The sequence below is a fragment of the Manacus candei genome, unplaced genomic scaffold (genome assembly GCF_025592945.1).
Source record: "Manacus candei isolate 608988 ecotype Guabito, Panama unplaced genomic scaffold, ASM2559294v1 h1tg000178l, whole genome shotgun sequence".
Taxonomy (NCBI): Eukaryota; Metazoa; Chordata; class Aves; order Passeriformes; family Pipridae; genus Manacus; species Manacus candei.
The window spans coordinates 45,397-67,972 of record NW_026138226.1 but is presented as its reverse complement, the minus strand read 5'-3'; the positions used below and the strand labels follow the sequence as shown (position 1 = coordinate 67,972).

The 22,576-nt window shown below is 57.6% G+C and overlaps 2 protein-coding genes across 2 annotated transcripts; both read right to left on the bottom strand.

Annotated features, from left to right (window-relative positions):
- Positions 1-892: 892 nt before the first annotated feature.
- NOP53 (NOP53 ribosome biogenesis factor) lies at positions 893-8,070 on the bottom strand. Its single transcript, XM_051773892.1, is given in 14 exon segments — positions 893-933; positions 1,057-1,113; positions 1,238-1,314; positions 2,006-2,072; positions 2,705-2,880; positions 3,734-3,901; positions 3,998-4,096; positions 4,971-5,066; positions 5,841-5,911; positions 6,417-6,534; positions 6,536-6,626; positions 7,147-7,231; positions 7,325-7,389; positions 7,830-8,070. Coding segments are annotated over 14 exon segments (1,371 nt in total). The 5' UTR covers positions 8,024-8,070; the 3' UTR covers positions 893-926.
- Positions 8,071-8,707: 637 nt separating this feature from the next.
- Positions 8,708-17,308, bottom strand: LOC127463885 (EH domain-containing protein 2-like). The gene is given in 7 exon segments (XM_051773906.1): positions 8,708-9,867; positions 10,409-10,504; positions 10,506-10,574; positions 11,035-11,447; positions 13,937-14,034; positions 14,975-16,692; positions 17,194-17,308. Coding segments are annotated over 6 exon segments (1,626 nt in total). The 5' UTR covers positions 15,376-16,692; positions 17,194-17,308; the 3' UTR covers positions 8,708-9,318.
- Between the last annotated feature and the right edge of the window lie 5,268 nt (positions 17,309-22,576).

Below are 22,576 nucleotides of genomic sequence, written 5' to 3'. Positions count from 1 at the left end.
ATTTGGGGGGTGTGTGATTTATTTTGGGGGGGTTGTATTTATTTTTGGGGTGTATTTATGTTTTTGGGGGTGTATTTATTTTTTGGGGTGCATTTATATTTTTGGGGGCAGTACTTATTTTTTGGGGGGTGTATTTATATTTTTGGGGGGTGTATTTATTTTTTGGGGGGGGTATTTATATTTTTGGGGGGGGGTGTATTTATTTTTGGGGGTGTATTTATATTTTTGGAGGTGCACTTATATTTTTTGGGGGGTGTATTTATATTTTGGGGGGTGTATTAATTTTTTGGGGTATATTTATATTTCTAGGGGGTGTATTTATTTTTTGGGGTGTATTTATATTTTTGGGGGCTGTATTTATTTTGGGGGGGGGTATATTTATTTTTTAGGGTGCATTTATATTTTTTGGGGGGTGTATTTATATTTTTGGGGGCTGTATTAATTTTTTGGGGTGTATTTATACCTTTTGGGGGTGCATTTCTATTTTTTGGGGGCTGTATTTATTTTGGGGGGGGCAGAGCCCCCCCAGTCTGTAAATAAAGGCATCCACAGGCACTTGCTGAGCCCTGGGGGGTGTTTTGGGGTGTCCCTCCCCCCTTCCCCTGTGATCCCCCCCCAAAACAGGGGGGTCTGACCCCCCCAGCCCCCCCCCCCAAGGTTCAGACCCCCCCAAATCCCCTGAGGGGGGGTCTAGTTGCCCCTTGGAGGGTTGAGTTGCCCCATGGGGGGGTTCAGACCCCCCCCAATTCCCCTGGGGGGGGGTCCAGTTGCCCCCAGGGTGGGTCCAATTGCCCCCCAACCCCCCCCAACAAGGTTCAGACCCCCCCAATTCCCTTGGGGGGGTCCAGTTACCCCCCAACCCCCCCCCCCCCCAAAAAAGAAGCCCCCCCCGTGCTGGTCCAGGCCCTTTATTGGGGGGTCTCTGCTCACACCCTAAAACAGAACCAAGGGGGGGGGTCGGGGGGGCTCCCAGGCCGGGGGGATTTTGGGGTGACCCCCCCTGCCCCCCCAGGCCGGGGGGATTTTGGGGTGACCCCCCCTGTCCCCCCCACTCACGTGACTGCCCGGAAGGCCCTTTTCTCCACGTATTTCACCCGGTACCTCCTCTTGAATCTGGGGCAAAAAAGGCAGGAATCGGGTCAAACCCGCCCCAAAAACCTCCCCTCCCCCAACCTCCCGAATTTTGGGGGGCTCCCCCCGAATTTTGGGGGGTTTTGAACCCCCCCCCCCAACTCACTTGGCCCTTTCCCGGGGCTCGATGAGGTTCCTCCTCTGGAGGCTCTTGAAGCGATCCCGGAGCAGGTGCCCCTCAGGCTGCAATTCCAGGACAATTCCCAGGGTTTTTGGGGCATTCCCAAACTTTTTGGGGCATTCCCAAACTTTTTGGGGCGTTCCCAAGTTTTTTGGGGTGTCCCCGAGTTTTTTAAGGGGTTCAGAGACCCCTCCCCACCCCAAATTTTGGGCTCCCACCCCTCAGTTCATCATATTCCTCCCCTGGAAGCTGGAATTCTGAGGGAATTCCCAGTTTTTTTGGAGCATTCCCAAGTTTTTTGGGACGTTCCCAAGTTTTTTGGGGCATTCCCAAATTTTCTGGGGTGTCCCCGAGTTTTTGAAGGGGTTCAGAGCCCCCTCCCCACCCCAAATTTCGGGCTCTTGGCCCCCTCAGCCCCTGAGGTCGATCATGTTGCTCCTCTGGAGACTGGAATTTTAAGGGAATTCCCAGCTTCTTTTGGGCATTCCCAAACTTTTTAGGGCATTCCCAAGTTTTTTGGGTCACTCCCAAGTGTTTTAGGGACTCAGAGCCCCCTCCCCACCCCAAATTTCGGGCTCTTGCCCCCTCAGCCCCCGAGGTCCCGACCCCTCGCCGAGGCCCCGGGACCCCCAAATCCTTCACATTCCTGGGAATCCTGGGGAGTTCCCGGGAATTCTCGGAGCGCAAGGATGAGGCTCATCATGGGGGGCTCCCACCCGACCCAAAGGGGGGGGTTCCCCCCCAAAAACCCACCCGGAGGCTCCGCAGGTTCTCGGGGATCTCCTCGCTCAGCTGCACCTCGGGCCCGGGGTCCTCGTACCTGGGGGGGGAAACACCCCAAAATTGGCTTTTCTGGCCCCAAAATCACCTTTTCCCACCCCAAAATCAGCTTTTCTGGCCCCAAATCGGCTTTTCCGGCCTCAAAATCAGCTTTTCCAGCCCCAAAATCAGCTTTTCCCACCCCAAAATTGTCTTTTCTGGCCCCAAAATCATCTTTTCTGGCCCCAAAATCGGCTTTTCTGGCCCCAAATTGGCTTTTCCTGCCCCAAAATCACCTTTTCTGGCCCCAAATTGGCTTTTCTTACCCCAAAATCAGCTTTTCTGGCCCCAAAATCGGCTTTTCCCGCCCCAAAATCACCTTTTCTGGCCCCAAATCAGCTTTTCTGGCCCCAAAATCGACTTTTCTGCCCCCAAAATCGGCTTTTCCCACCCCAAAATTGCCTTTTCCGGCCCCAAAATCGGCTTTTCCCACCCCAAAATTGCCTTTTCCGGCCCCAAATTGGCTTTTCCTGCCCCAAAATCAGCTTTATCTTCCCTCCCCAACCCCCCTTTTTCCCCCCAAACCCCCCTTTTTCCCCATTTTCCCCCCAAAAATCCCTTTTTCCCTCCCCAAATCCTTTTCCCCCCCAAATCCCCCTTTTCCCCCCCAAACCCTTTTTTCCCCCTCCCCACCTTTTCCTGCCGAGCCTCCTGGGCTCGCTCTCCTTCCTGCGCCGGCTCAGCTCCCGCAGCCGTTTCCGCTCCCGCTCCCGTTCCTGGCGCTGCCTCAGGGCCCTGCGGAGGCTCCGCAGCCGGAACAGCCCCTGGAGCCGCAGGGCGGCCAAACGGGACCCCAAACGGAGCTGCCTCTGGAAAGGGACAAATCCTGATCCTAAACCTGATCCTGATCCCAACCCTGATCCCAATAAATCCTGATCCCAACCCCACACACAGCCGGAACAGCCCCTGGAGCCGCAGGGCGGCCAAACGGGACCCCAAACGGAGCTGCCTCTGGGAGAGAAATCCCAACAGATCCCAATAAATCCTGATCCTGATCCCAAAACTGACCCCAAACCTGACCCCAACCCCACACACAGCCGGAACAGCCCCTGGAGCCGCAGGGCGGCCAAACGGGACCCCAAACGGAGCTGCCTCTGCCAACAGATCCCAACAAATCCTGATCCTCATCCTCATCCTGATCCCAAACCTGATCCTGATCCCAAACCTGATCCCAACCCTGATCCCAACCCCACACACAGCCGGAACAGCCCCTGGAGCCGCAGGGCGGCCACGCGGGACCCCAAACGGAGCTGCCTCTGCAAGGGGACAAATCCTGATCCCAAACCTGATCCCAAAACTGATCCCAACCCTGATCCCAACCCCACCCGCAGCCGGAACAGCCCCTGGAGCCGCAGGGCGGCCACGCGGGACCCCACACGGAGCTGCCTCTGGAAAGGGAGAACAGAGTCCAACAAATCCTGATCCCAGTCCCACTGGGATGCATCCCCATCCTGATCCCAATCCCGATCCCGATCCCAACCCCGACCCGGCGCTGCCTGTGCCGGCTCCCACCCCCTCCCCCAGGGATCATCCCAATCCCAATCCCAATCCCAACCCCCCCTCAGGTCCCTCCTGATCCCGGCCCCCCCGCAGGGAGATCCCAAACACCCCCATTCCCATTCCTGATCCCATTCCCGACCCCATTCCCGCTCCCCCCCTCACCTTTTCCTTCTCCTCCTTCTCCTTCCGTCGCTGTTTCTCCGTTTTCTTTCCCGGCTGTTCCCGTTTTTTCGGGGGCTCCTCCTTCCCTTCCCCTTCCTCCTCCTCCTCCTCCTCCTCCTCCTCCTCCTCCTCCAGGAGCCCCTCCAGCTGCTCCCTCAGCTTCGACTCCTGCGGAATTCCGGGGTGGGAAGGCTCAGATCCCAAATTCCGGGGCTGACACCCCCCAAATTCCCGCTTTCCCCCCGGAATTCCCCCTTTTCCCACCTCGGAGGGCGGCTCCTCGTGGACCTTCAGCCTCCTCTCCACCTTCTCCTCCTCCCTCTTCCTCCTCGTCTCCACCTCCAGCGCCCGCAGCAGCAAATCCTGGGAGGAGGGGGACGTGGAATGACCCCAAATCCCACCTGGGAAACCCCAAATCCTACTGGGAATTCCCCAAACCCCCCAAATCCCACCTGGGAGCACCCAAATCCTACTGGGAACACCCAAATTCCACCTGGGAGCACCCAAATCCTACTGGGAACCCTCCAAAATCCCCAGATCCCACCTGGGAACCCCCAAATCCCACCTGGGAATTCCCCAAACCCCCCAAATCCCACTGAGAACCCCCAAATCCCACCTGGGAATACCCAAATTCCAACTGAGAATTCCCCAAACCCCCCAAATCTCACCTGGGAACCCCCAAATCCCACCTGGGAATTCCCCAAACCCCCCAAATCTCACCTGGGAACCCCCAAATCCCACCTGGGAATCCCCAAATCCCAACTGGGAACCCCCCAAATCCCACTGGGAATCCCCCAAACACCCCCAGGACACCTCAGAGCCCCCCAGACCCCCTCTGAGACCCCCCAAAAATACCCAGGACCCCCCACCCCCCCTGTGGGTCCCCCCAAACCTGGTGGGCCTGGAAGGGGGGGTTGTAGGACCCCCCAAAACCCCCCAGGACCCCCCCAAACCCCCCCAGTACCCCCCAGACCCCCCCTGTGACCCCCCAAACCTGGTGGGCCTGGAAGGGGGGGTTGTAGGACCCCCCAAAACCCCCCAGGACCCCCCCAAGCCCCCTCAGAGCCCCCCAGACCCCCCCTGTGCCCCCCCAAACCTGGTGGGCCTGGAAGGGGGGGTTGTAGGACCCCCAAAACCCCCCAGGACCCCCCAAACCCCCCCGTGCCCCCCCAAACCTGGTGGGCCTGGAAGGGGGGGTTGTAGGACCCCCCCAAACCCCCCCTGAGCCCCCCCAAACCTGGTGGGCCTGGAAGGGGGGGTTGTAGGACCCCCCGGCCCCGATGACCTCGACGGGGGGAAGGGGCGACGGCCTCGTCCGGAGCCGGGGGGGCCTCTGGGAAAGACACCCCCAAAATGAGACCCCCCACCCTCGGGGGGGGCACCCAGGGGGGCAGGGGGGACTTGGGGAGGGGTCAGAGAGGATTTAGGGGGGGTCTCAAGGGGGTTTGAGGGGGGTGGGACAATTCCAGGGGTGTTTTAGGGGGGTTTAAAAGGGATGGGGGGGGGGCTCAAAGGGGGTTTGGGGGGGGTCAAAGGGGGTTTGGGGGGTCCCCGGGGTGTCTGAGGGGCTCAGGGGGGTTTTGGGGGGGGACTCAGAGAGAGTTTGGGGAGTTCAGAGAGATTTGAGGGGTCCCAGAGGGGTCTAGGAGGGTTCAGAGGAGTTTTGGGGGGGTGGGAGGGGGGTCAGAGAAGGGTTTTGGGGGGGTCTCAAGGGGTTTTGGGGTTTCCCAGGGGGGTTTTGGGGTTCCCAGGGGGGGGTTTGGGGTTTCCCAGGGGGGTTTTGGGGTTCCCAGGGGGTGGGGTTTTGGGGTTCCCGGGGGGGGTTTGGGGTTTCCCAGGGGGGGTTTGGGGTTTCCCAGGGGGGGTTTGGGGTTCCCAGGGGGGGTTTGGGGTTCCCGGGGGGGGGGGTTTGGGGAGCTCAGAGAGGTCTTGAGGTCTCTGGGGGGGAGGTTTGAGGGGGGATTTGGGGTCCTGGGAGGGGGGAGGGTGAGTCTCAGAGAGGTTTGGGGGGGTCTCAGGGATGGTTTTGGGGGCTCAGACATGATTTTGGGGTCCAAGGTGGGTTGGGGGGGTCCCCAAACCCCCCCTGGGACCCCCCAAATCTCACCTGCACCGGCAGCTTCTTGGTCTGCTGGAGGTACCAGAGGTCCTGCCCCGCCAGGGGCTCCTCCAGGGGGTCTGGGGGGGGCCCCAAAATTCCTTTGGGGGGGGTCCCAGAGACCCCCCTGGACCCCCAAAGTGCCCCCCAACCCCAAAAATTAACCCCCACCCCTAAAAACTGCCCTTAGCCTCCCTAAAAACTGCTCTGAACCTGCCAAAAAATGCTTGTTATCTGCCCCAAAAAATCATCCCTCGCCCCCATAAATTGCTCCTGACCCCCCAAAACTGCCCCAGCCCCCCTAAAAATCACCCCCACACCCCCAAAATCACCCCTCAACTCCATAAATTGCCCCAAACCCCCCTAAAATTACCCCAAAACCCCCTAAAAATCACCTCCCACCCCCTAAAGTGCCCCAACCCTCCCTAAAATTACCCCAACCCCCCCAAAAATCGCCTCCCACCCCCTAAAATTGCCCCCAACCCCCCTAAAACTGCCCCCAACCCTCCCTAAAACTACCCCAAACCCCCCTAAAATTGCCCCAATCCCCCTAAAACTGCCCCCAACCCCCCTAAAATGACTCACTGTGCTCCCCCCAGATGTCGTAGAAGCCCCTCTGGGGGTCGGAGCGCCCCAGTTCGGGGGGTTTTTGGGGTTTGGGGGCCCCCCCCCGGCTCAGGCGGCGCCGGAGCCGTCGCTCCCCCCCGCGGGAAAATCCCCTTTTCCGCCTTTTTCTCCCAAAATTCCCGACGGTTCCTCTCCTTCCGCCCGTGGGGGGTCTGGTGGGCGGAGATGCTGCACAAAGGGGGGGGCAGGACCCCCGAAAATGAGCCCCCAGATTCACTTTGGGGGGTTTGAACCCCCCCAAAACCCCCCTAAAGCACTTTTTTTGGGGGGGTTGAGCCCCAAAATCCTCCCCCAGACTCAGTATTTTGGGGGGGGTGAGCCCCAAAATCCGTTCCCCTTCACTTTTTAGGGACTTTGAATCCCCCAAAATCCTCCCAAAACTCACTTTTTTTGGGGGGGGGGGTTGAGCCCCAAAATCCTCCCCCCAAAACTTACTTTTTTTGGGGGGTTGAGCCCCAAAATCCTCCCCAAAACTCACTTTTGGGGGTTCAAACCCCCCAAATCCCCCCAAAACCCACTTTTTTTGGGGAGGTTTGAGCCCCCAAACCCCCTAAAACTCACTTTTTTGGGGGGGTTTGAACGCCCAAATCCCCCCCCCTCACTTTTTAGGGACTTTGAACCCCCCCAAATCCCCCCCAGACCCGTATTTTTTGGGGGGGACACCCCAAAATCGCCCCTTTGGACTCACTTTTTGGGAGGGGGCACCTTGGAGAGGGGCTGCAGAACGAGGTCCACGTGAAGGGGCTTCTCTGGGGTCCTCCTGAGGCGTCGGCCTGGGGGGGTCGGAGGAGTTCAGGGACCCCCCAAACCCTCAGGGAAGGAGGGAGGTGAAATTTGGGGGGGTCCCCCCCAAAAAAAACCCTCACCTTTGGGGGCATTTCCCGTGTCCAGAAAGAAAAGCCCCTCGTTGGGCTGCTCCGAGATCAGGCCCCTGAAAAGAGACACACACACACAAAATTAGGGATCCTTTCTCAGAATTAGGGAGCCCTTGAACGTCAAGGAGCCTCCCCCCCAAAGTTTGGGACCCTCCGAAAATTAGAGACCCCCAAAACCCCCTCACCACCCCCCAAATTCCCTCATGACCCCCCCAAACCCCCCTCATGACCCCCCTAAACCTCCTCCCGACCCCCCAAATCCCCCTCATGACCCCCCAAACCCCCCTCATGACCCCCCTAAACCCCCTCACGACCCCCCTAAACCCCCTCATCACCCCCCAAACCTCCTCAGGATCCCCCCAAACCCTCTCCAGGACCACCCCCCAAACCCCTTCATGATCCCCCTAAACCCCCTCCCGACCCCCCAAACCCCCCTCATGACCCCCGTAAACCCCCTCCTGGGACCCCCCCAAACCTCCTCACGCGCCCTCCTCACCCCGCCGCCCGCTCCTGCAGCCCCACGTCCTCGAGGAAATCGCCGATCTCGCGGCCCAGCCGCGCCTCGGGGCCGCTCCAGCGCTTCCAGCCCTTCTTGCGGTTGCGGGGCCCGCGGGAGCGGCGGCGGGAGGCGGCGGAGGGGCCGCTCCGAGCGCCGGGGCCGAAGGGAAGGAACGACTCGTCCGCCGCCATTTCGTGAGGGCAGAGTGGGAAAGGGGGGGGGGAAGGCGGAAGTGGCCCTGAGGCGGCTTCCGGCCGCCATGGCCGGAAAAAGGGCGGGAACACACAGGGCACCGCCATTTTGGGAAGGGCGGTGTCCGAATGTGCCACAAATCTGGCTCCGAAATGAGTTAAAACACACCCGGAGGACCCAAAGACAGTAAATTTATCCCGAATATCAAAGTGAGCCCAAACAGCTCCCCAGATGTGTCCCAAGCGCCCCCAGATGTGCTCGACCGCCACGGAGGGAGCGCCGCAGGGAGCCGCCATTCTGAGGAGGGAGAGACGCGTCGCCATCTTGGGGAGGGCGGAGTCCAAACGGGCTACAGAAAGCGCGGCTAAAGTGAGTTAAAAACGCCGCAAACGATCCTAAACCTCCCAAAAATGATCCCAAAGTCCCAAAGTGGCCCCAACTCCCCCCCCCCCCCCGCCCCGGTTGGGTCAAACACCACGTGAGGGAAGGAAAGGCCTCGCCACCATCTTGAGGAGGTCGGGAAATGCCGCGTCCCTCCGCCATCTTGGGAAGGTCATTGTTTATCTCCGGCGCTGTGGAGACCGAAAAGTCCCAAAATGTACCCTAAAACCGCACAAAACGCACCCTAAACACCCCCCCCCAAATGTGCCCTTTGCTCACCCCCCAAAATCACGACACCCGCCTCAGTCTCACTGTGATTTTATTTGAGGGTCCCGGGGGGAAATTCCTTGGATTTTGGGGGGTTTCTGTGCTTGGGGGGTCCTGGTTTGGTGTGTGTGTGGGGGAGTCGTTGGTTCAGGGGATTTTTGGGGTGGTCCCTGTCGGGGTGTGCCCGGTTTTGGGGGGTGTTCCCTGTTTTTTTGGGGTCCCTGGGTGTGTGTCCTTCATTCTGGGGGGGTTCTCTGGTTTTGGGGGGTAGGAGGTCCCTGATTTGGGGGAATTTGGGGGAATTTGGGGGGATTTGGGCATGATTTTGGGGTCCCTCTTGGAGGGGGGTAGGGGAGGTCTAAGGTTGATTTTTGGGGTGATTTCGGAGGGATTTCGGGCTCACTCCTTGCACCCCTTGGGCCTCCTCTTGGAGGGGTGTGGGGGGGAGGCCCAAGGTTGATTTTTGGGGGTGATTTCTGGGGTGATTTCAGAGGGATTTGGGGCTCACTCCTTGCACCCCTTGGGCCTCCTCTTGGAAGGGATTAGGGGAGGCCCAAAGTTGATTTTTGGGGGTGATTTCTGGGGGTGATTTCTGGGGGTGATTTCTGGGGGTGATTTCTGGGGTGATTTCAGAGGGATTTGGGGCTCACTCCTTGCACCCCTTGGGCCTCCTCTTGGAGGGGGGCACGAGCCTGGGCGGCAGGTCTGCGGGCAGCCCCCTGCCCTCCAGCTTGGCCCCGATGAGGTGCCCGGCCAGGGCGAACTCCTCGGCGTCCAGCATGCCGTCGCGGTCGACGTCGCTGAGCTGCCAGATGCGGCCCAGCACGGAGCTGGGCAGGTTGCTGCTCACCATCCAGCCCCGGGCGCGCCGCCCGCTCAGCTTGCCCCCGCTGGGCGCCAGCCCGTAGAAGATCTCGTCGTACTTGGCCTTGTCCTTCATCACCACCCACTCCTCGTCGTCCTCCTCGCCCTCCTCCTCGTCCTCGTCGTCCTCGTCGTCGCTGGCGGCGGCGAAGGGCCCGGCGCCCGCCCCGTCCAGGGCCCCCCCGCGCACGGCCGGGCCCCCGGGGGGCTGGTCGGGGCCCAGCAGGTCCGTCAGGGCCGGGAGGTCGCGGGACAGGAGCTCGTCCAGCCCCACCAGCAGCGGCCGCTTCAGGGGGGGCAGCCGGGAAAGGTCCTGGCACTGGAGCTGCTCCTGCACGGGGGGACGGGGGGGTGGGATCAGGGGGGAACCCCCGGGATCCCCAACGATCGTGGGGGATCCCGGTGGGATTCCAGATCCCACGGGATCCCAACGATCTGGGGGTCAGGGGGGTCCAGATCCCACGGGATCCCAACGATCTGGGGGTCAGGGGGGTCCAGATCCCACCAGATCCCAACAATCTGGGGGATCCCATCACTATGGGGGTCAAGGCACCTCCAGATCCCACCAGATCCTGTGATCTCCCACCAGATCCCACTGAACTGGGGGTCGGGATCCCTCTGGATCCAGTGAGGTCCCACCAGATCCCACCAATGGAGGGGGGTGTCAGGGGTGCCTCCAGATCCCACTGGATCCCACTGGATCCCACCGATCTGGGGCTCATGGTCCCTCCAGATCCCCCCCAGATCCCCCTGGATCCCAATCCATCCCTCCGGGTGCCACCCGATCCCCCCCAGAGGGAGTGGGGATCCCCCGACCCCCCCCCAACCCCCCCTGGCCCCCCCCCTGGCCCCCCCAAATCCCCCCCCCCCACCTGCAGGCGGGCGCAGTCGGGGAGGTCCCCGGGCGGGATCTGCTGCTCCCGCTGGATCTGGGCCAGGAGCTCCGGGAGCCTCCGGAGCAGCCGCTTCCCGCCGGCCGCTGGTGCCCAGCACCGAGGGGGCCTCCTGGCGCAGCCGGGACACGATCAGGGCGTGCACCTGGGGGCAAAGGGCACGCCGGGGTCACCCAGGGGGCACCCAGGGGGTCATCAGGGGTCACCAGGGGGGCACCCAGGGTCACCAGGGTCACCAGGGGGCATCAGGACTCAGGGGGGCCCAAGGGATCCCTTTGATCCCTGGGAAGCTCCGAGGGGTTTTGGGATCCCCTCAACCCCTGGATCCCCCCAATCCCCTCACCCTTTGTCGTGCCCTCCTGACGAGCTCGTTGACCCTGTCCCTGGTGGGATCCCTGAATCCCCCCAATCCCTGGATCCCCCCAATCCCTGGATCCCCCCAACCCCAGGATCCCCAGTCCCCTCACCCTGACTTGTCGTGCCCTCCTGACGAGCTCGTTGACCCTGTCCCTGGTGGGATCCCTGGATCTCCCCAACCCCTGAGGATCCCTGAGGGGTTTTTGGATCCCCAATCCCCCCAACCCCAGGATCCCCAGTCCCCTCACCCTGACTTGTCGTGCCCTCCTGACGAGCTCGTTGACCCTGTCCCGTGCGGCGTGCCGGGGCAGGGCGCGGATCTCCCGGAGCAGCTCCCTCTGCTCCCTCTCCAGCAGCCTCCTGCTCTCGGGGTGGGGCAGGGGCCGGGCCGAGAAGGCCCCCAGGAACACGCGGGGCACCTCGGGCGAGCTCAGCGCCCGGCCCAGGCTCCAGAGCAGGGCCCCGTACACCCGGAGCAGCTGCTGCGGCTCCAGCGCGTCGGCCTTGGACAGCAGCACCCGCACCTTGTCCTCCAGCCCCCGCAGGGCCCCCAGCGCCGCCGCCCACTCGGCACACACCCCCAGCCCGTGGGCGTCGAACAGCAGCAGAACCAGCGCCGCCCGCTCGGCGAACCAGCGCAGCACCCCCGGGAAGTCATAGCCTGGGGGAGAGAGAAACAGGGGAAAATGGGGTTAGGAAATGTAAAAAATCCCCAATTCAACCCCAAATCTGAACCAGCGCAGCACCCCCGGGAAGTCATAGCCTGGAATGGGGAGAAATGGGGTTAGGAAATGGAAAAATCCCCAATTCAGCCCCAAATCTGAACCAGCGCAGCACACCTGGGAAGTCATAGCCTGGAATGGGGGGAAATGGGGAAAAAATGGGGAGAAACGGGGAAAAAAATGGGGTTAGGAAATGTAAAAATCCCCAATTCAGCCCCAAATCTGAACCAGCGCAGCACCCCCGAGAAGTCATAGCCTGGAACGGGGGGAAATGGGGAAAAATGGGAGAAATGGGGTTAGGAAATGGAAAAATCACAAATTCAGCCCCAAATCTGAACCAGTGTAGGACACCCGGGAAGTCATAGCCTGGAACGGGGGAAATGGGGAAAAATGGGGTTAGGAAATGTAAAAATCCCCAATTCAGACCCAAATATGAACCAGTGTAGGACACCGGGGGAATCATAGCCTGGAATGGGGAAAAATGGGGTTAGGAAATGTAAAAATCCCCAATTCAGACCCAAAGCTGAACCAGCGCAGCACCCCGGGGAAATCGTAACCTGGAATGGGGGGGAAATGGGGAAAAAATGGGAGAAATGGGGTTAGGAAATGTAAAAATCCCCAATTCAGCCCCAAAACTGAACCAGTGCAGGACACCTGGGGAAATCGTAACCTGGAATGGGGGGAAATGGGGTTAGGAAATGTAAAAATCCCAAATTCAGACCCAAAGCTGAACCAGTGCAGGACACCTGGGGAAATCGTAACCTGGAATGGGGGAAATGGGGGGAAAATGGGGAAAAATGGGGTTAGGAAATGGAAAAATCCCCAATTCGGACCCAAATCTGAACCAGCGCAGCACACCTGGGAAATCATAGCCTGGAATGGGGGGAAATGGGGAAAAAATGGGAGAAATGGGGAACAAATGGGATTAGGAGTGTCCAGATCCCAAAATCAGACCTAAATCCAGCCTTAATTCTGAAATGATCCCATTCCACCCCCTTTTTTCCCCCCCTTCCCCCCTTTTTCCCCCCTTTTCCCTCCTTTTCCCCTCTTTTCTCCCTTTTTTCCCCCCCATCCCCCCCCCCCTTTTTTTCCCTCAATTTCTCCCCCTTTTCCCCCTTTTCTCCCCCTTTTTCCCCCTTTTCCCCTCTTTTTCCCTCTTTCCCCCTTTTTTTTTCCCCCTTTTCCCCCCCTTTTTTCCCCTTTTCCCCTTTTTCCCTTTCCCGCCCCTCCCCCTCCTTTGGCAGCCTCGGCAGATTTTGGGGGGGGAGGAAGCGGGGGGAGGGGCCCGGGGGGGTCCCGGGGGGGGGTTGGGCCCCCGCAACCTCCTGGAAATTTGGCAAAATTCCCGGGAATGCTGCGGGGGGGGAGGGGCCCCACCCCGCCCTTCCCCACCCCAAATTCTTGGCGGGGACCCAAAATCGACCCGAAACGCCCCAAAAAACGGCCTAAAACCCCCCCGGAACCCCTCCCAGCACACCCGAAAACCTCAAATCCCCCCCAAAACACCCCAAAATTCCCCCCAAAACGCCCCCAAAAGGCCCCCAAAACCCCCAAAACACCCTTAAATCCTCCTAAAACACCCCCAAAAAACTCCTTAAACACGCCCAAATTCCCCCCAAACACCCCCAAATCCCCCCAAACACCCCAAAATCCCCCCAAAAACCCCAAATCGGTTTTTTGGGGACCCCCCGAATTTTTAGGACCCCCCCTTGACCCCAAATTCTGTTCCTCCCCCCCCTTTCCTTTAGGGACGACGTTCCCGATTTTGGGCTCCCTCCTTTCCGGGGGGGGGTTTTGGGGCACGCCCCGTTTTTTTGGGGACCCCCCCGGCTTCCCCCCGTTTTTTGGGCCCCCCCCCTGGATTTTGGGACCCCCACTGGATTTTTGGGACCCCCTTTTCCCCAGGGATGTCTCAGGATCCTCCCCCGGATTTCCCCCCGATTTTGGGTTCCCTCCTTCCCAGGGGAGGGTTTTGGGGCACGCCCCGTTTTTTGGGGACCCCCCCGGCTCCCCCCCGTTTTTTGGGGACCCCCCCCCCTGTTTTTGGGGACCCCCCCCGGATTTTTGGGACCCCCCTTGACCCCAAATTCTGCTCCTCCCTCCCCCCTTTCCTTTAGGGACGATGTTCCCGATTTTGGGCTCCCTCCTTTCCGGGGGGGAGTTTTGGGGCACGCCCCGTTTTTTGGGGACCCCCCCCCGACTCCCCCCCGGTTTTTTGGGACCCCCCCTGGATTTTGGGACCCCCCCTGGATTTTTGGGCCCCCCAATTCTGCTCCTCCCCCCCCCCTTTCCTTTAGGGACGACGTTCCCGATTTTGGGCTCCCTCCTTCCCGGGGAGGGTTTTGGGGCACGCCCCGTTTTTTGGGGACCCCCCCGGCTCCCCCCCGTTTTTTGGGGTCCCCCCCCTGTTTTTGGGGCCCCCCCTTACCCCTGCAGACGCGGTGCTGGGCCCCGGCCATGATCCCGGGGGTGTCGATCAGGGTGATGCTCTCCAGGACCTGGTTGGGAATTTGGGCGCACACGAACCTGGGGGGGGGTCGGGGGGGGTCAGGACCCCCCAAAATTCCCCCCCCCCCCGGGGGTTTGGGGACCCCCCCCAGAGCGCGGGGACCCCCCCCGGCCCCGCCTGCCCGGCTGTTTTCCCGGGATTTGGCAGCGGCGGGGCGGAATTCCAAAGGGATGGGTCATCCAGGGAGGGGGGGGAGCCCCAAAAGGGGGGGAAAGGGGGGGAAGGGGGGGCTGGGCGGGGCCCCCCAAGAATTTTGGGGGGTTCCGGGGTGTTTTGGGGGAGTTTTGTGGGAATTTTGGGGTGTTTTGGGGTGTTCTGGGGTGGTTGGCGGAGTTTTGGGGGAATTTTGGGGTGTTTTGGGGGAGTTTTGGGGGGTTTTGGGGAGGTCTTGACAGAATTTTGGGAGGTTTTGGGGTGTTTTGGGGGTGTTTTGGGGGATCTTGGGGGTGTTTGGGGGGAGCTTTGGTGGTGTTTTGGGGGGTGTTTTGGGGTGTTTGGGAGGGGTTTTAAGGTGGTTTTGGGGGAGTTTTGGGGAGGTTTGGGGTGTTATGGAGTGGCTTTGGGGGTTTTGAGGGACTTTTGTGGGGTTTTGGGGTATTTTGTGGGAGTTTTGGGGATGTTTTGGGTGGTTTTGGGGGTGATTTGGGGTCTCCTCCCACCCACCTGTTGAGGAATCCATTCCCGAAGGGGCTGAGCTTGCGGAAGGGTTTTTTGGGATCCACCACGAGGGCGTTGCCGGGGATGAGCTCGGGGGTCTCCCCGTGTTTTGGGGTATTTTGTGGGAGTTTTGTGGGGTTTTGGGTTTGTTTTGGGGTGTGTTTTGGATGGTTTTGGGGGTGTTTTGTGGGGTTTTGAATGGTTTTGGGGTTGTTTTGGGGTATTTTGTGGGAGTTTTGTGGGAGTTTGGGGGGGGGTTGTGGGAAATTTTGGGGTGTTTTGGGGTCTCCTCCCACCCACCTGTTGAGGAATCCATTCCCGAAGGGGCTGAGCTTGCGGAAGGGTTTTTTGGGATCCACCACGAGGGCGTTGCCGGGGATGAGCTCGGGGGTCTCCCCGTGCATGACGGCCACGAAGGAGTCCGTGGTGGGCTCGGGGCCGACGCGGGCGCCGGGGACCTCCTGCTCCAGCAGGTACTGGATGAAGGTGGTTTTCCCGCTGGAGTACTGGCCCATGACCAGCACCATCGGCTTCCCCTCGAAATCCGCCTCCTCCAGCGGCGCCGACTGGAACTCCTGGAACCGGTAGAACTTCTCCACCGGCAGCAGCTTCTCCCGGTAGAGCTCCTTGAGCTTCTCCGTCACCGGGGCCACCCCGCGCTCCGAGCGGCTCCGGCGCCGCCGCCGCAGCCAGCGCAGCATTGCCGGGGGGGAAACGGGGGGAACGGGGGGAAACGGGGGGGAAACGGGGGGGGAAACGGGGGGGAACGCCCCAAAAAGGGAGAGGGGAGGGAGGGAAAAGGAGCCCTGGGAAGGGAGGGGGGGAGGGATCACGGGGGGGAAAAAGGGGAAAGGGGGGATCGACCTCCGGGAGTTTGGGGTGTTCCGGAGGGAGCAAGAGAGGGGAAAAAGGGGGGATCAACCTCTGGGATTTTGGGATGTTCTGGAGGGATCAAGAGAGGGGAAAAAGGGGGGATCAACCTCCGGGATTCTGGGATGTTCCTGAGGGATCGAGAGAGGGAAAATGAGGGAATCACTCTCTGGGATTTTGGGGTGTTCCGGAGGGAGCAAGAGAGGGGAAAGGGGGGGATCAACCTCCGGGATTCTGGGATGTTCTGGAGGGATCAAGAGAGGGAAAAATGGGAAATCCCACTCTGGGATTCTGGGATGTTCCAGAGGGATCGACAGAGGGAAAATGGGGGGATAACACTCTGGGGTTTTGGGATGTTCCAGAGGAATGGACAGAGGTCAGATGGGAAAAATGGGGGAAAAAACCCTCCCAGGTTCCCGGGATATTCCCAAAGGATCAACAGAGGTCAGATGGGAAAAGTGGGGGAAAAACCCCTCCCAGGTTTTTGGGATATTCCCAAGGGTTCAACAGGGATCCCGAAGGAAAAAGGGGGTAAAAAACCCTTCCAGGTTTGTGGGATATTCCCGAGGGATCCCGGGAAAAAGGAACCCCCCGGGCCCCCCCGAGGGATCCGCGGGGAGAGGCTGGAAAAGCAGCGGGAGGGGGGAGCCCTGGGAGGGGGGAGCCCTGGGAGGGGGGAATTCCCACCGGGATCCCGAAAAACCCTCGGATCGGGCAGAAAAAGGAGGATTTCGGGGGGTGGGGGTGGAAAACTGAGCAGAAAAATTCAAATTTTTAGGGTTTCCCCTCAAAAAATGCAGGTGGAAAATGAAGGTTTGGGGGCTTTCTCCTGGAAAAATCGGGGGGGGAAAAAAGGAGGTTCCGGGGATTTTTGCCCGAAAAATGAGGATTTCAGGGGTTTTCCCTGGAAAAACGAGGAGGGGAATGAGGTTTGAGGGATCTTTTCCCACGAAATGAGGGAAAAAATGAAGGTTGAGGGAGTTTTCCCCTAAAAATCAAGCCCAAAAATGGAGGTTTTTGGGGATCCTTCACCTGAAAATGAGGAAAAAGGATTTTTTTTTTCCTGTGAAAAACCAGGAAAAATGGAAAGTTTTGGGGGATTTTTCCGTGAAATGGAGCCCAAAAAGTGAAGCTTTGGAGATTTTTTCCTGTGAAAAGAAGGAGAAAAACAAACTTTTCACTCTTTCCCTCCCCCCCCCCCTTCAAATCCAGCCCCCAAACGACGTTTTTAGGATTTTTTTTTCCCCAGAAACCCGACCCAAAAAAACCCCGAAGTTCCGGGAATTCTTTGCCCCCAAAAGGAGCCGGAAAAAAAAAACAAACCCAAAACAACAACCCCGAACCCCCCGGGAATTCTTTCCCCGCGGAATTCCCAAACTTTCGGGGCTCTTTTCCCCCCGAAACCCGAATTCCCGGGATTTTCTTCCTCCGAATCCCGCAAAACCCCCCCCCCCCCCCCCGCCTTTTCCCTGTTTTTTTTTGTCCTTTTCCCAGTGGGAAAAATCCCCTTTTTTCCCCCAAAAAAACCCGCGGAGGGGGGGTCGGGGCGGATCCCGGCGCCGCTCCCGCTTTTCCCGATTTTTCCCTGCCCTTTTTATTTTTTTCCAAAGGTTTTTGGTTTGGTTTGGTTTTGTTTTTTTTTCCCCCACCTCTTTCCTGCTTTTTTTCTTGAATCCCGAAAATCCTGCGGGCGGCGGCGGCGGCGCTTCCCAAACTCTGAGCGGGGCCGGGGGGGTGGAAAAGAGGGAAAAAGGCTCCGGGGGGGGTGGTTGGGTTTAAAAATTTGCATAAATCTGCATAAATTTGGGTAAATTCGGGTGCTCGGGGCCGCGCGGCCCAAATTGGGGCCATAAAAGAGCAACGGCCGGGGAATAATTAATGAGGGGGCGGCGCCGGGGGGGCAGCGAGGGACGAGCCCGGAGGATCCCCCGCAATTCCAGAGGAGCCCGGGACGGGAAAAGGGGGGGAGGAACCCCCCGGATCCCAAATCCCGCCCCCGGAGCCCCCAAATCCAGGATTCGGATCCCAAATCCCACCCCAGAGCCCCCAAATCCAGGATCCGGATCCCAAATCCCGCCCCCGGAGCCCCCAAATCCAGGAGTCGGATCCCAAATCCCACCCCAGAGCCCCCAGATCCAGGAGTCGGATCCCAAATCCCCTCCGTGAATCAGGATCTGGATCCCAAATCCCACCTCAGACCCCCCCTCAAATCCAGGATTAGGATCCCAAATCCCGCCCCCAGAGCCCCCAAATCCAGGATCTGGATCCAAACCCCCCCCCAGAGCCCCCAAATCCAGGATTTGGATCCCAAATCCCAAATCCCCCCCCAGAGCTCCCAAATCCAGGATTCGGATCCCAAATCCCCCCCCCCCCAGCCCCCAAATTCAGGATTCGGATCCCAAATCCCACCTCGGACCCCCCCCAAATCCAGGATTTGGATCCCAAATCCCACCCCCCGACCCCCCATGATTCAGGATTAGGATCCCAAACCCTGAATCCAGATCCCAAATCCCACTCGAGACCCTTCAAATCCAAGATTCGGATCCCAAATCCCCCCCCAGAGCCCCCAAATTCAGGAGTCAGATCCCAAATTCCACCCTGGATCCCCCCTCAAATCCAGGATCCAGATCCCAGATCCCAAATCCCCCCCAGAGCCCCCAAATCCAGGATTAGGATCCCAAACCCTGAATCCAGATCCCAAATCCCACCCTGGATCCCCCCTCAAATCCAGGATCCAGATCCCAAATCCCACCCCAGCCCCCCCCAAATCCATGATCCAGATCCCAAAATCCCCCCCCCAATCCCCAAATCCCAGATCCAGATCCCAAATTTCCCCCCCTCAGCCCCCCCCAAATCCAGGATCCAGATCCCAAATCCTCCCCCATCTCCCAAATCCAGGATCCAGATCCCAAATCCTCCCCCGATCCCCAAATCCCGGATCCAGATCCCAAATTTCCCCTCAGAACCCCCAAATTCAGGATCCAGATCCCAAATCCTCCCCCATCTCCCAAATCCCAGATCCGGATCCCAAATTTCCCCCCCCAAATCCCGGTTCCCGCCCCCATTCCCGCGGTTTTTCCGGCGGGAAGCAGCGGGGGCGGGGGCGGGGGGTTAATTAATTAAAAGTGATTTTAATTTACACCAGAAATAGTAAATGTCCAGAATTCCTTAAAAAACTCGGTATAGACAATAAATACAGTACAAAATTCCAGCTGGGAATCCTCCCCGGACGCGGCCTCGGGAATTTCCCCCCCCCCAAAATCGGGATCGACCCCCCCCAGGGCGGAGAATTCCCCACAAATTTTGGGGGAAAAGGGCTGGGAAAAGGGGGAGTTTCCCCCCAACCCCCCCCCGGGATGGAATTCCTGCTGGGAAAAGGGGGTTTATCCCCAAAATTGGGGCAGGGAGGGAGAATTTGGGAAGGGAAAGGGGGAAAAGGAGGTTTTTTTGGGGGGGGGGGGAAAATGGGATTTTGGGGCCAAAATTGGAGATTTTGGGGATTAAAAATGGAATTTTTTTTAGGGGGGAAATGAGGGTAAAATGGGAATTTTGTGCCCGGAAAAAACGGGATTTTGGTGGGCCCTCAAAAGGAGGTTTGGGGGTGGAAAAGGAGATTTGGGGGGGAAAAAGGAGATTTTGGTGGTGAAAAAAATGAGTTTTTTATTCAATCCCCAAAAAAGGGGGATTTTGGGGGGAGGATTTGGGGTGGAAAAGGAGATTTTTTGGGGGGAAAACCCGAGATTTTTTTTGGCAAAGGGGGATTTTGGGACTAAAACCGGAGATTTTTGGGCCTGAAAAAGGAGATTTTGGGGTTTTCTGATGGATCCGTCGGGCAGAGAAAAGGGAAAATCAGGAGGGAATGAGCCCAAAAAAAGGGGATAAATGTAAAAATAGGGGTAAATAAACAAAGAAATGGGATGAGTAGTGAAAAAAAATGGGATAAATGAGTGGGAAAAGGGAGAAATGGGGATGTGAGTGGGATAAATAATGAAATAAACGGGGAATAAAATTGGAAAATGTGGGGTAAAAATACAAATGGGATAAAAAGGGATGAAAAAATAAACGGGGATAAAAAAAGGGACAAATAAAAAGGGGATAAGGAATAAAGGGGATGAAGGAAAAATGGGATGAAGGAAAATAAATAAACACGGGGTGGAGAAAATAAACGAGATAAAGGAGAATAAATAAAATAAATGGGATTGAAAAAAAGGGGGAAAAGGGAAAATGGGATTGAAAAAAGAAATGGGAGAAAGAAAAGGAAAATAAATAAAATAAAGGGGATAAAAAAATAAATGAGATAAAGAAAAGAGAAATAAATAAAATAAATGGGAGAAATAAAAGAGGGAAAAGGGAAAATCGGGATTGAAAAAAGAAATGAGAAAAAATAAATGAGATAAAGAAAAATAAATAAAATGGGAGAAATAAAAGGGGGGAAAGGGAAAATGGGATTAAGAAAAGAAACAAGACAAAATAAATGAGATAAAGAATAAATAAAATAAATGGGATAAAGAAATGAAAAGAGGAATAAATAAAATAAATGGGAGACATAAAAGGGGGAAAAGGAAAAATGGGATTAAAAAGAGAAATGGGAGAAAAATAAAAGAGCTGGGAGAAAAATCCTGGGATAAAGGGGAATTTTTGGGGTTTTTTGGGGGGATAAAAAGCAGAATTTGGGGGTCCTGGGGGCAGATCCATCCCTTGGGAATTCTGAGCATTCCCAACCCGGGAAAAACAACCCCCTTTGGATGGAAAAACAACCCCTTTGGATGGAAAAAAAACCCCCTTGGATGGAAAACCAGCCCCAGTTTTGGGGCTTTGGGTGGAAAAAAAAACGGCTCCGAAAAAAAGCCGGAAAAAGTCGGCCCTGGGGTGGGGCCCCGGGAGCTTTTCCAGCCCGGAATTCCAGCCAAGAAAATTCCGGCCCTGCTCCTTTCCCTCCTTTTTCAACCTTCCAAAAAACCCCTGAGTGGAAAAATCAGGATTTGGGGGGTTTCTCCCGGGATTTGGGGTCATTTTTGGGGAAAAGGATCCCGAGGATTCCGAAGGTGAGGGAAAAAAAAAACCCCTGGAAAAGGTGACGTGGGTTCCTGGAATTCTCATTCCCAGGTTTTTTTCCCCCGCCCCTGTTCCGGGTGGGATCGGGGGACGGCAGAGCCCTTGGGATGGGACTGTTCCTTAAAAATGGGATTGTTCCTTAAAAATGGGATTATTTCCTTAAAAATGGGATTATTTCATTAAAAGTGGGATTATTCCTTAAAAATGGGATTATTTCCCCCCCAAAAAAGAGGGAAAAAACGGGAAAATCGGGGAATGGGGCGTTAAAAAATGGGATTGTTCCTTAAAAATGGGATTATTCCCTAAAAATGGGATTGTTCCTTAAAAATGGGATTGTTTCCTTAAAAATGGGATTATTTCCCCCCAAAAAAAGAGGGAAAAACCGGGAAAATCTTGGAATGGGGCGGAAAAGGGGGCGGTTTTTCCCGAAAAAAACGTGGAATTTTGGGGAGGATGAAGTGACTGCAGAGGGAAAATCCCCTTTTTCCGTCGGAATTCGGGATTTTCGGGGTCGGGGACGGAGGGGTTTGGGGGGAAAACGGGGAAAAGTGGGATGGGATCCCTTCAGTTCCCGCCTGGAATGGTGGAACCCCCCGGAAAACCCCCCTGGGAATTCGGGAGGTTTTTTTCCCCCTTTTTTGGGGAATTTTTGGGGGAGGGGCCCAAAAATCCCTGGAATCAAAAAAGGCCAAAATTTGGGGAAAAGCCGCGACTTTTCCCCCGTTTTTGGGGAATTTTCGGGGTGGGATCGGCGGGGGGGGGAGGGGAGGGGGAAGGTCCCAAAATCTCCGGAATGGGCTCAAAAAAAACCCCGGGAAGCTCCGGGAGAAACCCGGAATTTTGCCCCTTTTCCGGGGGGGGGGAGGGGCAAAAAATCTCCTGAATCCCTTAAAATAAAATAAAAAAATAAAAAATTGGGAATTTTGCCCCTTTTTGGGAGGAATTTTGGGGATGGAACTGGGGGGGGGGGGGGAGGGGAAGGAAGAGAATCCGGAACTATCCAAAAAAACGCTGCTCCAGCCCCTGGAATTCCACAATTCCAGTCCCTCTGGACCTGGGGGGGGAGGGGAACCGTCCCCATTCTGGGTCAGATCCCAAAAAAAACCATTTCCTGGGAAAAAAGGGGGGAAACGGGGGAGGATGGGGGGGGCTGTGGCTGTTCCCGATCCCAGGGAGGGTCCAGGTGGATCCAGGGAATTTGGGATCATCCCAGTTCCCAATCTGGGATTTGGGATCATCCCTGTTCCCCCCTCAGGGATTTGGGATCATCCCAGTTCCAATCTGGGATTTGGGATCATCCCTGTTCCCATTCTGGGATTTGGGATCATCCCTGTCCTATTCTGGGATTTGGGATCATCCCTGTCCCCTCTCAGGGATTTGGGATCATCCCTGTTCCCATCCCAAGGATTTGGGATCATCCCTGTCCCCATTCCAGGGGATTTGGGATCATCCCTGTCCCCATTCTGGGATTTGGGATCATCCCTATTCCCATCCCAAGGATTTGGGATCATCCCTGTCCCCATTCTGGGATTTGGGATCACCCCTGACCCCATCCAGGAATTCAGGACGTTCCCTCTCTCCCACCCCCCCAATCCCGAGGGAAATCCGGGATCCTCCCTCCCCTCTCCCGCCCCAATCCCGACCCCGAGGGGGTTCCAGGGATTTGGGAATCTCCCGTTTCCCCTCCCACCCCTCTCCCAATCCCCCTTTGGATCCCGACGGATTTGGGGTTTTTCCCGATCCCGGGGGGGGCTCAGCTGGAATTCCCCCCTGGAATTTGGGGCTCTCCCTCCGTCCCAATCCCGGCTCTTTTCCAGGGATGTTCCCCCCGGGCTCCCTCCCATCCCAACCCCGACGGATCCGGGGCTCCTCCATCCCAATCCCAACCCCAATCCCAACAGATCCGGGGCTCCTCCATCCCAATCCCAATCCTGATCCCAATCCCAATCCTGATGGATCCAGGTCTCCTCCATCCCA